The 16,567-nt window shown below is 44.3% G+C and overlaps 2 protein-coding genes across 10 annotated transcripts in view; both read right to left on the bottom strand.

The window, feature by feature from the left end:
• CAMK2B (calcium/calmodulin dependent protein kinase II beta) overlaps nt 1-1,635 on the bottom strand; it is a 165,160-nt gene extending 163,525 nt beyond the window's left edge. For 5 of the 9 annotated variants that reach the window (XM_042477026.1, XM_042477027.1, XM_042477030.1 and 2 more), the window contains exon 1: nt 1,432-1,630. In XM_042477026.1, coding sequence (XP_042332960.1) covers nt 1,432-1,496 — 65 coding nt within the window. In that variant the 5' untranslated portion in view covers nt 1,497-1,630. Of the gene's footprint in view, nt 1-1,431 lie in introns of all 9 variants that reach the window. The other 4 variants (XM_042477023.1, XM_042477024.1, XM_042477025.1 and 1 more) reach the window with 2 other exon arrangements.
• A 7,659-nt stretch (nt 1,636-9,294) lies between these two features.
• NUDCD3 (NudC domain containing 3) overlaps nt 9,295-16,567 on the bottom strand; it is a 49,716-nt gene continuing 42,443 nt past the window's right edge. The window contains exon 6 of the mRNA XM_042473960.1: nt 9,295-13,198. Within this exon, the coding sequence (XP_042329894.1) occupies nt 13,088-13,198 (111 nt within the window). The 3' untranslated portion in view covers nt 9,295-13,087. The remainder of the gene's footprint in view (nt 13,199-16,567) is intronic.

The following is a 16,567-nucleotide window of genomic DNA, read 5'->3' as shown; positions in this document are numbered from 1 at the left end:
TCTTTCCTTATCTGTCCTCCTTCCTTCCTTCCTTCCTTCCTTCCTTCTTGCCTCCCTCCCTCCCTTCCTATCTATCTATCTATCTACCTTCCTTCTTTCCTCCCTTCCTATCTATCTATCTTCCTTCCTTCCTTCCTTCCTTCCTTCCTCCCTATCTATCTATCTATCTATCTATCTATCTATCTATCTATCTATCTATCTATCTATCTATCTATCTATCTTCCTTCCTTCCTTCCTTCCTTCCTTCCTTCCTTCCTTCCTTCCTTTCTATTCCTTCCTATATATTTATCAAGCAATATATCTATTCCTTCTTTCCTATCTATACAGTATCATCCTTCTTCCTTCCTTCTTAGCTATTTCTTCTCATGCATTTATCACGCGACATATCTGTCTTCCTTTCTTCCTATTTATCTCTCTGTCTATCTGTCTGTCTATCTTCCTTCTCTGCCTGCCTTCTTTCCTTTCTTCCTATCTATCTACTATCTTTCCTTATCTCTCTCTCTCTTTCTGCTCCTTCCTTGCTCGGGGTCGGGGCCAGGTGTTTCCCGGGGGAAGGGAAGCGGTGCCTCCGGCGCTAGGGAGGCCGGGCCTGGGAACCTCTCTCCGGATCCGGCGCCGGGAAGGAAGCCCAGCTCCTGGAAGAGGAGTCTCTGCCGCAGGAGGAGGACCAGGCCCCGAAGGAAAGGCAGTAGCAGCAGCAGCGCCCGGGTTCCCTAAGGAGGACCTTCGGGAGATGGAGGACAGGCCCCTGCAAGGCCCTCTGCCGCCCCGATCCCTGCTTCTGCTTCTCCCTCCCTAGTCCCAGCCTGAAATGGAGGACATGCCCGGGAAAGGAAAGGCAAGGCAAGGAAAGAGGGTGCCTGGCCACCTGAGCTCCCGACACAGAACCTCTCAAAATGGAGAACCTGGCAAAGGAGAGCCGCCTCTGCCGACCCGGAGCTGCAAAGGGCCCGGTCCCTGCTTCTTAGCCCTCCTCAAAATGGAGGACATTTCCACTCAAACGTCCTGGAAAAGGAGGGCCCCTTGTCTAGCTCCCCTCAGCTGCAGAGGCTTCCTATCTACCTTCCTTCCTTCCTTCCGAGTTCCTTCCTTCCTTCCCCAATCCTGTCTGTCTGTCTGTCTGTCTGCCTGCCTGCCTATCTGCCTTCCTTCCTCTCTCTCTCTCTCTCTCTCTCTCTCTGCAATGGAGGACGGGGTCCTGGGAAAGGAGGACGAGGCCTGGCCCTGGGCTCCGCAAGGTGCGTCATGGCTGCGCATCGGAGGGAGGCCCGAGGGGCTGCCAAGGGGCATTGGATCCCCAAGAGACCCCCAGAGACTGGGGGGGGACCCCTCCTGCTCCCTCGGCAGAGATCCCTCTCCCTCCCTCCCTCCCTCCCCGGGGCCAAGGCTGCCCTTCCTGCGGGGTCCCCCTGCTGCCCTCGGGCTCCTTACTTGCCAATTTCCTCGTACAGCTGGTACTCGTCGGTGAAGCGGGTGCAGGTGACGGTGGTGGCCATCGCGGCTGCAGCTTGGCTCCGCAGTGAGCCTCCCGGGCTCCGCTTGGGCTTCGGCTTCGGCTGTCAGCGGAGGGAAGGAAGGGAGGAAGGAAGGAGGGGCTGAGAGGAGAAGGAAGAGAGAGAGAGAAAGAGGGAGAGGGAAAGGGAGGGGAAGGAGGAGAGGAGGAGAAAGAGCTCCAAAGAGAGACGCCCAGCCCTTGCCAAGAGACTCTGGGCAGAGATGCCAAGGCAGAGGAGGAGGAGGACCCCCTCCAGAGGCAGCCACAGAGCCAAGGCAAGGCGGGCAACCTTTGCTGGGCACCCCCCAATTGGTCCAGGAAGGAGGCCACTGGGGTCCCACAGGGTTCTCTCCTGGGCCCAGGGCTATGCCACATCTTTATCAATGACCTGGATGACAGGATTGGGAGCCTACTTATCAAATCGGCAGATGACACCAAATTAGGAGGAATAGCTAATACTCCAGAGGACAGGATCCACATTCAAATTGACCTGAATAGGCTAGAAATCTGGGCCAAAGCTAACAAAATGGAAGTCAACACAGAGAAATGTAAGGTACTGCACTTAGGGCAGAAAAATGAAACGCACAGATATAGGATGAGGGACACCTGGCTGAATGAAACTACATGTGAAAGGGATCTGGGAGTCCAAGTAGATCACAAGTTGAACATGAGTCAACAGTGCGATGCGGCAGCTAAAAAGGCCAATGTGATTCTAGGCTGCATTGAGAAAAGTATAGTGTCTAGATCAAGGGAAGTAATAGTGCCACTATTTTCTACTTTGGTCAGGCTCCACCTGGAATACTGTGTCCAGTTCTGGGCACCACAATTTAAGAAGGATGTTGAGAAATTGGAGCCATGTGTCCAAAGGAGGGAGACTAAAATGGTGAAGGGTCTGGAAACCACGTCTAGAATCATGTAAATCATCTACGGTTATTATTTTTGTTTTCTTAATGTTGAGCTGTAAATCTGCCTCTGCACTTTATTCCTTGACTTTCTTCAATAATAGTTCCAAACCTTTGCAATTTTCTGGTAGTAGCGTCTTGTCGCCACACATCCTAAGCTGTTGGCGCTTCTTCCTCCTATTTTCACACCTCCTTCTTCGGAGTCTAATCCTGCTTTATGTATGATATGTTCAGTGTAAAGCTAGGGCGATAAAAATGCCAGTCGGAAACTATTCCCTTTCTCTGTATTCCATCCTGATAGTAGTAGCCTCTTGTCCTAAGTGCAGGTTACTCACCAAGACAACCAAATTCTATGCCACACCCATTTCTTGGAGTGATCCATAGTTTTTCATGACCTATACAATCAAAACTTTACTATACTCTTTCCTGATCCCAGCTTGGACATCTGGCATCTCTGGCTTCATATGTGGTAAAAGTGTTTGGCTGAGAGAGTGTGACTTGCCCAAGGTCCCCAATGGGCTTTTATGCTGAAGTGGGGATTCAAACCCTGGTCTCTAGAGTCGCAGTCCAATCCTCAAACCATGACAGCACGCTGGCTCTAAGTTACTACTACTGTCCTTCTTTTTATGTTCCAAGTTGCTCCTTTGAAAACTACTATGCTAGAAACGGCTTCATTATTGGATGCTGCCAGTGGACATAATAAAGAATTGCATTGCAGTTCGTTTCTGAAGAGCTTGCCAAAATGCAGACATGACATATTCACCATGGAAGGAACCTGGGCCTTAAAAATAGAAAATGTCACCGCTTTCCATATTCCAAGTTAGTGGTGATTTGGAAATTGAAAATCCTACTATTCCTACTATTACTATTAAACATTTTCTTCAGTATATTTCTTTAAGAGATAGTTCGATTGTCTCCTAAGCTGGCAGTTGAAGCTGAAGGAAGGAAGCCCTATTAACTACAGTGGCACTCCTTCCAGTAAAGGCATAAGTGTGCTTTGCAAGGTTGCATATGGTTAGTACATTAGAGTAGTATGACATCCATTAGCCATATTGAAGGACATTGGCCAAAGATGCCACATTATCTAAAAGCATCCTTTATTCAGCCAGTGCCATGGTGATCTTTCTAGTTTTCTACTAAGTACCAAAGTATTTATAGGAAGGCTCCCTGATTCATTCTCTCTGTCTGTGAGGTAATACCAGAAAAATGTGAATGGTGATACATTAAAAGCAAGGAAGACAGACCCACATCTGTTCCTTGTTGTTGTGTGCCTTCAAGTAATTTCTGACTTATAGCAACCCTAAGGCTTTTATGGGCTTTTCTTTGCCAGATTTGCTCAGAGGAGGTTTGTCATGGCCTTCCCTTGAGGCTGAGAGCTTGTGACTTGCCCAAGGTCACCTAGTGGGCTTCATGGCCGAATGGGGAATCAAACCCTGGTTTCCTAAGTTGTAGGCCAACACTCAAACCACTGCACCATACTGTCTCAAAATATACACAAATTCTTGTGTGTTAAACTTAGAAGGAAAGGGACTTAACTGAGACAGAGACATTATCACCACCATGAAAGACTGTGATAATATCTTTTACAGGTTATATTTGCTCCCATAAAGATGTGTCTAGGCTCTGGTTGAGGCTTTCCCTATCTGTGTGTCTTCTTCATGGCTGGACTTCAGGGCCAAACTGCAACCCTTGTCATCCCATTCAGTAGCTGTAGCTTGACACTTCAAGAGGGCAGTTCTACACTACATAGATATAGTGCGATAATTCCACATCAGCTGCCATGGTTGCATATTTAGAAGTCTCATCCAGACAGCTCCAGTGCCTCACCAAACTCCAGATGCCATGGAGGATGTTGCCATGGCAGCTAACATGGAATCATAGTGCTATAATTGTGCCGTGAAAGGACCCTAAGTCAAGGAAGGATGGCACATCGAGGACATATATAGATTTTGAACCAACTGTTAGTGCCACTTTTCTGGCTCTCAGTCTCAGGCAATATGCCACTCAACAGTTGCTTCCTGAGCTGAATCTTAGAAGGCAGAGGAATACGGCTAACTCTGACAGTTTTATAGACAGGCATCATTTCAGGGGATTCATTTTTTTTCTTTTAAAATCAGGCCAATGGGATTAGAGAGCCCATATGGGCATGTGGCTGTGCAATGTGCCACCCAAGCTCCAAAATGAAAAGACAAAACATTCTGCTTTTTGATCACTGCATGTTTTGGAGGATGACTTGTGATTTTGAGCACAGCCTGATGGCCCTAAAGATGTTCATTTCATTTTTGCATTGCTGAACTGGGACGTTTGCACTTTTGATGGACTTTGTTGTTGTTATTAACCACGCTCAAATTGATCTCAACCCATAGCAACCCTGTGGATGAGACATCTCCAAGACCCCCTGTCCTCCGCTGCTTTGCCCAACACTGGCAAACTCATACTTGCAATCTCCTTCTACTTCTCGCTACCTAGCATTATTGTTTTGTCCACCGAGTCCTTCCTTCTCATGATGTGTCCAAAGTATTACGTTACGGCCTCAGTTTTGTAAACTTGGCTTCCAGGGAGATTTCCGGCTTGATCCATTCCAGGACCCATTTGTTTGTCTTTTTGGCATGGGATCCTCAATACTCTTCTCCAGCACCAGATCTCAAATGAATGGATTTTCTTCCTATCTTCTTTCTTAACTGTCCAACTCTCACATACATCCATTGTAATAGGGAATACAATGTTAGATTCTAAATTTTGTGCTCGGTTGTATATCTTTGCATTTTAGGGCTACAGGTGAAACTAAGGAAACGTGCTTCAGGAACCAATGATTCTGAACAATCAGTACATGCAACGTAGTCAGTTCACACACTTTAAACAAACTCGGGAGCAACAATGGCAAGTGGTCCAGCGCTCTACCATTGCTGCCACTTCATTTTCGTGATGTGCTAGCAGAACATTATATATATTTTATTAGTGCCGAGTATGATGAAGAAGTTGGGAAAGAAAAGAGCAATGTAGCTGCCAGGGTAAAGATTCTGGTGTCTGGCTTCTGATGATGGAACCCCTTGTTTAGTGCTCAGAGGTGACATTGTCAAAGTGGCAGAGAGGCATTCAATTGTGAGCGTCATGTCACTACGTTCAATTAAGCTGTCAGCGGAACGTCAAGGAAAAGTCACTGGAGCCCATCCCTTTGCACCCTTGATAAGCAGCAGCAGCAGAAAAGAAGATATAGCATTGAGCTCCAGGAGATTCAGAATCCCTCCAAGCCAAAGACAACGACACCCTCCAAGCCAGAGCAGTGTTCCCCCCCCATTCCCCCTTAGCATCCCTGCCCATGGCTGCCTGGTGCTGCTGTTGCCATGGGCACCGTGGGCGTTTGTGGGGGCTGCATGTTGCTGACAGATATTTTTGTTCTAACTAACCAGAAAGGAACGATGATCACTTGGTTTCTGGGGAGGTAACAGTGCAGCTGGGTTTAACCAGATAAGGGCAGAAGGAACAAAGGCATTATAGGAGCAATAACTCTACTCCGCTCCGCTTTTCCTGGGCAAAGTGGAAACCGTCCATGTGGCTCAAGCCAGTTCAGGGGTGTTCCCTTCTTAAGCCACTTTTCTAAGAAGGAAGAGAGGATTAGTCCTTGCCTGTCTGCAAGGCCTTAGGCGTCTTGGTCTCAAGGGTATTTCCATTCTCCCTATATTCCCACCCTTGTTGTTACTATGTGCCTCCAAGTCATTTCCGACATATGAAGACCTTGAGGCGAGCCTATCATGGGGTTTTCTAGGCCAGATTTGTTCAGAGAGGGTTTGCCACTGCCATCCTTTGAGGCTGAGAGAGTGTGGCTTGCCCAAGGTCACCCAGTGGGTTTACATGGCTGATCTGGGATCTGAATCCTGTTCTCCAGAGTCATAGTCCAATACTCAAATCACCACACTGGATCCCATATGTTCACCCAGTAAGTCTCAAAGGTTCCACTGAATTCCTTTGTGTGAAAGCCCTGTTTTGCTAGAACCTCCATGCCCTAAATGCATTCAGATGAGAGCTGATTCTCACACTCCTCTGGAAAAGCCACTTTCCCAAAGAGCCACAAAACATCATAATCAGCCAATAATATGCACTTTCTCTACTGTAGGAACATTTAAAAAGCATTGTGCAACACAGCTAGGGTTCCTTAAGGACCAGTTGTACATTTGTAACTACAGTTCTTTAAGTGGTCAGCTATGATTCATACAAATGGATCATCCTACGCCAGCACAGTGCATCTGTCAATCTTCCAAAGCAATACACAAGTGTTTTAGCGGCTCTGCTCTGGTGCCCCAACCAACTACCATTCCCAGAATTCCATAGCAGAACCATGGCCATTCAACTGGTGCCAAATCAGATGCAGCCAATATGATTTTTTGGGAGCAATGCTGGATCTGGCATGGATGAGAAACTGTCAGAAATTTCCACAGGAGGAAGGAATCCTGTTTGAAACGCTGGAGAATCACTGCAGTCAGAACTGGCAGTACTATCCTGGCGAGAACCAATAGTCTGACTTGGTATAAAGCAGCTTCATATGTTCCCACTGACTTCTTGTCTTGCTTGTGAATTTGCCAGAGGGATTTGGTTGGCCTTGTGGGGAAATAGGATGCTGGGTAGACATGCCTTTGGTTTGATCCAGGAAGGTTCATCTGAACTAAGATTTGAAGAAGTACACAGTGAAAACCAAATATGATCAGTGGGGTTGGAATGCTGAACAAGTGTTAGAAGAAACCTGGGAGCAGGTAGTGGAAAATTCTAAGAAGGGGCAATCCACATCACATTTTGTTGCATGTTCTACCTGTCCTGTTTTTAAAAGTCAGCTTTCTGTAACTATGTCTTAAAGCAAGAGTGAGCAAAACATTGTCAGATAGCTGATATTCACTTACAAGTTCCATGATCCTTCATCACTGCCTATGCTGGCTATAGCTGGAAGGTGTTAGTTACACTCCAGTTATCTAGTGAGTCACAAAGCCCTTCCTCGCAGGATCTAAGGTGATAGGCACTGTGACATAAGAGCACTTGTGATCAGTGAGGCCACAAGGAACTCCACATCACTCTCAGATTTATGTCACCATAAGCTTCACATAACCAATTACCTGCTCTTTATTAAGTGGATTATCTGGCTTCTCCCAAGTTATGCCACAAACAAAACAGAAACGAGCAAGAGATGCACTTAGCTGTGGGGACCATTTATCAACATTTAGATGATGCTCACAGAAGAGGTGACACAAAGCCTTTGGCCATGACCCACGACCATTGCTATTAAACCTTCCATTACCAGTTCAACAAATGAAGCAAGCTATCATTGTGAACATGGCTTGAAATGGAAGCTTTGCCTCAGTAAACTTTGTATATAGTATATATGTCAGCTGCTTAGATATTAGTAAGAGATCATTTCCATATGTATATAGATACATAAATACACTCTCTCCACCCAGAAAATATGTGCGTCTCTGTTCGGAAAAAGGAATGCAAAGGGCACAGTGAGATTTCCAAGGATTAGCAGGAAGAGCACAACTTCTATAAAGATAAGTGTGTGCCCCAAAGTCAATTCAAAAAAGTATTGCTCATTTCTTCAGTAGGACTGAATGGAGAGAACAATGTGCTCCTCCAGTCTGACAACAATTTGTAGGAACAGTCACTTCTCCCACAACTCAGCAGTAGAGCATATGCTTTGCTCGCAGAAGGTCCCAGGTTCAGTCCCCGGTACCTACATTTTAAAAGCATAGGGCAGTACATGATGAGAAAAACTGCTGCATGAGCCTGTGGAAAGCTATTGCCAGTCAGTTTAGACAATATACAGTGTAGACAAAGCAAACATTTGATGCAGCATCAAGGCAGCTTTTATATTCAAGCCTCCCAGGTGGGATCTCTTGTCACAAAGCAGAATTGGTGTGCGAGAGTAAGAGAGATACAGACAGATGAATTCAACCAACTTGTTTCATCTTTGAACATTTGGAGGCACTCTGTTCAACAGACCCCTTTGAACTTGACAGCCTCCACAAACCGAATGAATGCTGGGCCCATAGTAAAAGGCTGAATGCTAATTTTTCTTGGAGAGCTACAGCAAGAAGACTTGACTAAATCAGCATACAGCTGGAAACTGTCCCAAATTATAAGTTGCGCTGCACCACACACACACACACACACACACACACACACTCCTTTTAAACCTTTTATTATTATTTTTAAAACCTTTTTATTATTGCAAGCAGGTATAGAAAATGTGCCACAATGAGGACTGATGCCAGTTCTACAGCATTGCCCTTAGCTCACTCTGACAACCTTGGTCCTGCCCTGCTCCATACACAATCTGTAGCTTGTAGTTGCAGACAAGAGTGGCATTAGTAACAGCTGAAGGGAGCATTCGTTTCACAAAGGGAAAGATGAACTGAGATGTAAACATTGAGTAATCTTAGTCCAAGCCTATACAATTCATGGCTCACTCAAGCATATACTGTAGGCCTATCGAGTATTTGACAAGCTCACATCCCACCCACCTACAACCTAGATTTAGGTTTATCAAGTCCTTAATTGGCCATCACATAGAACTGGAGGGCAGTGTTTGGCTTTGGAGTCACAAATACAGCAGATTTGTCCTGGCATATTTTGCTTGGCTTAAGGGCAGTAATGTAAATTTTCTGAACTGAAAAGTGATACAAGGTAGGCAGGGCTAGCAGAAGGCACATGTCCTAGGAATCATCCTCTCCAGACAAAAGGATATGCATTCTACAGCTTTGCATCAATACAAGGCTGGAAGCAGCTGCATTTCTCCACATGCGCCTACTTTTGTGGGTTGATTTCACCTGCTGGTTCTAAGTGGGCAGATGTCACCTTTAGTTTTGTTGTTTTAAGGGAAATGATACGAATGATCAACACTTTGAACTTAAATTTGAGAAAAGGCAACAGGCCAGTTTTACCCAAGTACCATAAACATAAAAATCCAGTAACAATTGTCACTGCAGTTCTCCAGCACATCCTTTCCCACCCCACTTTGGTATTCTGGGAAAAGAGTCGACCATTTTCTTCTAGGATCCAACGCAACCTAAAGCTGCTGTATAAGACTGCAAATGTGATACGATGTATCTTGCCCTGTCCTGTTTTCAGCCTAACTGAAAGAAAAACAATGGGACCAGATAGACCTAGGTTCTTTTAATTTCTAAGGGTGAAGGTGGGTATGTGTCCTGCAGAAAACCTTCCATGTGGACCATCCTACGTAAAGATTTCTCAACATCTCAGAGGCCACTGGAGCTGCAGGGAGCTCCATTCTTAGATATGCCAAAGTCCAAGCAGTTGCAATTGGACGCCCACAAACATACTCCTAAGATTTAGGGCCACTTTCAACAACTGAAAACTGAGGGGATGAGATACAAATGCATTACAGAGCCAAAGGAGGGCTAAAGTCTTGCCAAGTCTCACTAAGCTCTTCACAGCAAGTGAGCTGCTAGAGAACCACCCACAGTACTTTACACAAACCTTAAAGGCCTTGCCTAGTTGATTTTTAGCTGGTTGAGAAATAATAAATTATTATTTTAAAAGGAGACATGCTGATCAGTAGCTCAACCCCTTTGCCCCCTGCTTGCCTTCTTTTGAGGATAACTATTAGCTGCTTTTCCTCTCCTCCTCACACATCAGAATAATGAACCACTGCTGCTGCGTGTGCTTCATTTAGGGTCAGTTGTAGAGAGGAAGCTGATCAGTCCAAAACGTGATGTTCTGGACGTGGGCTACAGCAAACATGAAACAACCTATTCAGACGACAAAACATCATGACATGGAATCGATGAGAAATCAACACTATCTTGGCAGTGACTGGAAATAATGTTAGATGCTTCTCTCTCTACTTATTTTTGTACCTAAAGTGGGAGGGGGGGCTACAAAAGCACTAGATAGTAAAATTACACTCCCCACTTCCAAGAGCCAGTGCTCACAAGTTGCTGGCCCTTCCCTGTGGGATGAATGCAAAATCTGTTTGCAATGGCAACTGATGCCACCCTCTTCAGAAGGAAGGACAGGCCCTCTTCCAAAGAAGTGCAACGCCCTCCTTGTGTGTTGGGGGTTAGGGTGGCTGAAATTCCTGCCCCACCCTTCACATCACAGCTGAACATTTTCCCATTTCAGTGATTGCTTTTGTAGCAGTGCAGCTGCTACCCATGGGCATGGAAAGTGTGAGAAAGCACATAACTGCATGGCTACTCCCTGCCAAGGTGACGGTTGTTACTTGCATGCCACAACATGTGGTCTCTTCTGAATGGTCATCTTGAACCCTGGTGCTAGGGCATTCACCTCCTGGGAAGTTTCCGCTCCACAATCTAAATGAAGCATAGGCAACATCAGTGTTCCATTACTTATGAAGGGATGATGCAAAGTTTTCAACCTAAGAAGGGAATAACCTACAGCCATGAAACTTATTTACTATTCCACGTATTCACCCTGAAGTTCAATGCACTTAGCACATCATTTTGCAAGTTTCTTTAACCTTTCCCAAAAACATTTCTGATGTCTTGTCATTCAAATACTGAAAATAGTTCAGTGTATACAAATTTTGTTTCATAGGATAAGTGGGGGATCCCTATATATGAAATATACATGAATTTCATGTTTTGACTTGGGTATCATCTCCAAGAGATACCATTATACATATGCAAATATTCCAAACTCCAAAAAAGATATGAAATGCAAAACACTTCCACTCCCAAATATTTCAGATAAGATTCAACCTATATGTATTATATCTGCCACAGCCATTTTCCTTATTTGTTGGTCACAATCAAATCTCTTTTAAATATTTTATACTGATGGACATGCCAGAGCAGGGATAGGTATACTTTCCAAGGCTAGCGGTCGACTAGTGTGGCTCTCCAGATGTTGTGAGGCTGCAACTCCTATGAGTCCTAGCCAGTATAATGATTCCATACCTAATGATAATGGTTGATGAGGGCTTCAGTCCAACACCTAGAGGAACACATGTTGCCCCTTCCTGCCCTAGAATAATCTTCCTTGCCACAGCAGTAAGGGAGAACATTGAAAACTCCACTGCTCTTGACAGTCTTAAAGGTATTTCTTCTCAGACCTGCATTAGGTTGTCAGCTGACATTACAATGAGAAGAAATAATTCAAATCAAATGGCACACCAAGAGACAGAAAAAGACAACCATCTGAAGTGATAAAGCCACTCTCTGGTGATGTTTTGGCATGGTAGCACTTCATTTGAATAATTACACAATGAGCAAGATTAGAGCTTCCTTCCTTTTGGGAAACACACAAGATCCATCTGGAAGTAGGCAGGGTTGAACATCAATCCCACTCCTTATCAATGACAGATCAGGGGACTCAAATAAAAGGCCTCTATACCAGAAGATGATCCATGCTGGCTTCTTCAACTCAATCACTGCCATCAGTTGGCTGCCTGACGTCTAAATTTACTGCATGCATTTAAACATCACAAGTGAAACGTGTGAATGCCTTTCACTTACCTGCTGTCTTTTTTTGTTTTCTCTTTTTAAAGTCCCACATGGGGAGAGCAATCAGCCTGTGACATGCAAGAAGGGAAGGGCACCACTATGAAAATGGCAATTGGCATGAATGGTCTCTTTTCTCCTGAGCTAAACTGCAGGTTATGGGAAGGGGAGTTTTGTCAAGACCACAGCATGTCCTCATTTCTAAACATAATCCTGATTTCCCTCCACTTGCTATTTTTTATTTTTAAAAGTCTGATAAACTGGAAACATAGCCACACATTTCACACATGATAAGGAGAGAGAGAAAAGGATGTGAAACCTCAAAAGCCTTGTGGTAAGTGCAGCTGGATAGAATCCATGGAGGCAGGTAAAGAATTGCTGTTCTGTAGGTCATCCAGCAACAGAAATCTGGATAAAGAACTCTTGCTTTCCACTGTTAAAAAGATCCTATACCTCTGCCTTTACAGAGCACTGCAAATATATATAGCTATTACAAGTGTCACCTTCTCTTTCAGTGCCTTCGTTGTTCCAGGATTCATCTGAGCCTGCAACATTTATCTCCCACTGCCAGGGCCTCAAGTACCAAACCTAACAATTTAGATGCTGCTGAAATGACACTGATTGCAGATTCTCAGTGTTTAAAGAAGGTGGAGCTGTCCAATGCCATTAGTGGAGTGGGTTTCCTAAAGCAGGGGTGGGGATGGGTGGGAGAAGAGGCATCTTCAAATAATGAACAAGAGAATGAAGCTGCCATCATTTCACCCAACTGCATGTTTCTGGAACTTGAGGTGTGCATGTGGGGGAGAAAACTGCCTTCAGCCTACCTCTCTGCAGCAGCAAGCGAATCCATTAACACGAAAGAAGAGGAAACACTACCAGCAGCCACTGGTTGCCTAGGCGACACAGTACGTAAAGCTGCTTTTGCCAGGCTTCCCCCACATACATATCAAACACATCAAGCTGGTGCTGGAAGAAAGTATGGACTCACCCCCCACTCACATTTCGGTTCCCTTTCTCAGCCCCCCTCCAGAAAAAAACAAACTCAACACTCTGGCCATTTAAAAAAGTCTCTCACTTTACAAAACAAGCCCATATAACAATGCAGGGACCAAAGGGCTCCTTGATGTTAAGGACGAGGAGGAGGAAGAGGAGCCCAAGAGTGGCACTGGTTTCATCCTTGGATCCCAAGCGTGGAGGTGATTCTCCCATTTTCACAGCCATCATCAAAAGTGCACGGCTCCAGGAGAGATGTTGAACATGGAGGGATCAAACCTCTGGCCTCTGAAGGGGGACCCTTCAGCATCCCAGCCCTTCTTAAGCATCTCGTGGACTTTCTGAAAGTACAATACAGTCAGGTAAGGGTCTGTGGTGTAAAGAGACCCACAAGATGGATTAATCCTAAAACTATCATGCCAACTAAACAACCACAACAAAATGCTGCTAAATGACTGCAGCCAAATATAGCCCAAATATTCAATGGAGTAAAGAACCAGACTGGCTGCATTTGGATGTCACCATAAGCCAGCAGTACTCAACCTGTGGGTCATGACCCCTTTGGGGGTCGAATGAACCTTTTCACAGGGGTTTCCCAAGACCATCAGAAAACAGCAGCAAAATTACAGTTATGAAGTAGCAACGAAAATAATTTTATGGTTGGGGTTCACCATAACATGAGGAACTGTATTAAAGGGCAGCAGCAGTAGAAAGGTTGAGAACTACTGCCATAAACTGTAGTTTACCATAACAGGAATAAGCCTGGCATCTGGGTCCTATGCTCCCCTCTCCTCTACTTTTGCTTCCCCTTTTAGCGAAAGTCAGCCCTCCAGGTGTCTAGGTGTGTTTCTCACTCTTCACTATGAGAGGCAATCCAACAATGTCTGGAGAGCAACACTTTCCCCATGCCTGGTTTATTGTGCTGTCAAAACCTAAAAACAGTGGTTTATTTTAACTATTGTTTGTTGAAATAGCTTTGTACACCACAATTTGAAGATAGCTTGTTTCAGACAAACCACTTTTTACATTAAGTCAATTTGCATGGTTGAGACAACATGGCAAATCTGCATTGAATCAAAAATTGAAGCAAATGCTTCTAAACTACTTCATCTAAGCATGCCTTTAGGAAGAAAGGGGAAGGAGAAGTGAACACAATAGCCCAAGGAGAGGCTAGGCTCATATCCATCGTAATAAGCTAAACCATGGTTTATAATGAAATCCAAATACAGACATTTTTTCATTACAGTACCATAATTTTTAAAAGCAAAGGTAGAAGTGAGGATTCTTTGCATACTAAACTCTCCAGCATAGCAGAGCTTCTCTGACCTACTGTAAGTGCGTGCTTCTTCAAATAGAAACAGGGACATAAGCAGGAACAATTCGTCTTCTGTCTACTTTAAAAACTGACTTAAAATAGTTACTGTTTACTTTTTCTTTGGCTTCTCCTTTTTCCTCTTAATTCTGTGGCTATAAGTAAATTCTGGTATGCCAGGATAAAAATAAAGAGTTCACTGTACAGGTGTATGAATACCAAGTGGAAGGCTTCTGTGCTGCAGCAATGATAGCCCCAGGCAATGAGGACAAAGAAAGGCTCTCCAAGCTATCAGCATGATGCTCTGCAGGTCTGGGTGTCTAACCCTGCCCCTGTGGAAAGTCAACAGACAAGAGCCTGGAGAGCCTAGTAACAAGAGGGAAAGGCAGAAAGGCATATACAATGGGTCTTGTCCAGTTGAACTGAAAGGCATTCCTGAGACAGCCCTTCCTTGCCAGGCCACTTGAGCAGAAGATATTGCATTACTTTTCTGTGGTGATGCAAACAAGTCCATCAGAGGCTAACCCCACTTTCGGAAGACTGTGTGAAGCACACTCATCTGAAGCTTCCACTCATGACATGGTATTGTAATGGCACAGTATGTTTTTTTCCCCTGGAAGATGAATAGCCATGTTGGTTGTCTTCCCATTGATTCTGTTCCAGATTGGCATCAAGATCATGTTCAGTTTCAGATACCTACTCAATCTCCAGGTCCTGTTCCAGGGGGCACCGTAGATCTTGATACTCTTGACATCGAGGCCACTGGCCCCACTGGTATTATAGGTACCATGGCACTGGGTGCACCAAGTCAATATCATCTTAATCCTACTACTCCAGATACAACAATTATATGGCTTGCAACAGTTGCTATTGGCAAGACTGCTTACCATTATGGGAATAAGGCAAGCTGCCACTAATACATGACCTACAGATATATGTGGCACATATGTCAAGAACAAACTTCTACCATTGCTGAGCAGGCTGTTCAGCACATGGGACGTGCCTTAGGAGAGGCCTTTGACAACACCATTAGAACCTATACTGTCTAGATCACTATCTGGACAGGAAGCATTCAAGCAGGCTGCTAAGGTGACTCAACAATTGGCAATTATTGTCTCCAGTGGGGGAGCCCACTGTTCCAGTATAGTTACCACAGCCTTCCAATGCATTCTTCTGGCACTTTGGAATCCAGGTCAGATTCAGACTTGGTCCTTCAGACAAAATCTCCTCTATTTGCACTCAGTGCCCTAGACCCATCTTCAGATGTTAAATCCTTCATCACTCAAATAATAAGGATGGTGAAGTCATTGAATCTCTCTGTAGCCTAACTGCAATCTCAGATCGGGTTGCAACAGTGACCTGGATTTCACAACCATTTATGCAAGAAAGCACATGTAAGTGTGGTCAGGAAGAACCTGTTTCCTTTACAGACATCCTAAACTTCTGGAGATCACTGAATTTTCGCTGTGCATGCCCGCTCCTTCAAAAGACAGATTGTCCTTAATCATGAACAAAACATTTTTCTTTTCTATTTTTTCCTTGTTCTTTTTTCCAACCAGGCTTTAAGGAATATCTGTTTAAGATTCATCAGATCTAGAAGCTTTGCTATTAACAGAGTTATTAAGCTGTTTCCTTTCAAGCAAGCATTTACATTTCAAATGTGAAAGTCATGTTTGGCTGGATTTATTTATCCTAATATTAATATAATGCTGTTTTATTGTACATTTGTTTCTGGATGTTTAAATTTACATTTGTGGGGTTTAAAATTTTTGTAACATTCTTTCCAAGTTCAAGCAAAACAGATTATAAATCTTCAAATCTGTGCAACAGAATGTCTTTTTTACAAGTGTTGCGAGCAGCTGGTTTGCCCTGCATCCAGCTCTGACAACTGACATTAGGTACAATGCAGAATTCTCATATCCCCTACTAATGACATTATCAAGGTTTGAAAATGTGGGGTTAGATATGCATGGAACTGGACACATTTCATACAGTTCACAACGAAGAGCTACAAGTGGAATAAAATTGACAACAGTCCTGGATTTCAAGGTGACAGCAATAAACGCTATCTGGGTAGTGCTACAATACAGCAGAGGCATAACTGCATCTGGCAACTCTCAGCAAGGTTATACTTTAGATGATAGACATCTACATGCCACTTTGAGTTCAAAAACTGGGAGACCAGTCAGCCTTGCAAATGAGTGTACTGTACATACATTACTGTTGTTGTCATTGTTGCTGAAAACTATCTTTGTAAATCTAGTCATTTGGAAGACATTTTTATTTAAAGAAAAACTTGGTAAAAAGGAAGCCACACTCAGACTATTGGATATCAAGGGATGGGGTATCTGTTGCCCTCAAGATGCTGTTAATCTACTACTTCTTTCACTTTTCACTT

The sequence above is a fragment of the Sceloporus undulatus genome, chromosome 6, assembly GCF_019175285.1.
Source record: "Sceloporus undulatus isolate JIND9_A2432 ecotype Alabama chromosome 6, SceUnd_v1.1, whole genome shotgun sequence".
Classification (NCBI taxonomy): domain Eukaryota; kingdom Metazoa; phylum Chordata; class Lepidosauria; order Squamata; family Phrynosomatidae; genus Sceloporus; species Sceloporus undulatus.
This window is presented reverse-complemented; position numbering and strand designations above follow the sequence as displayed.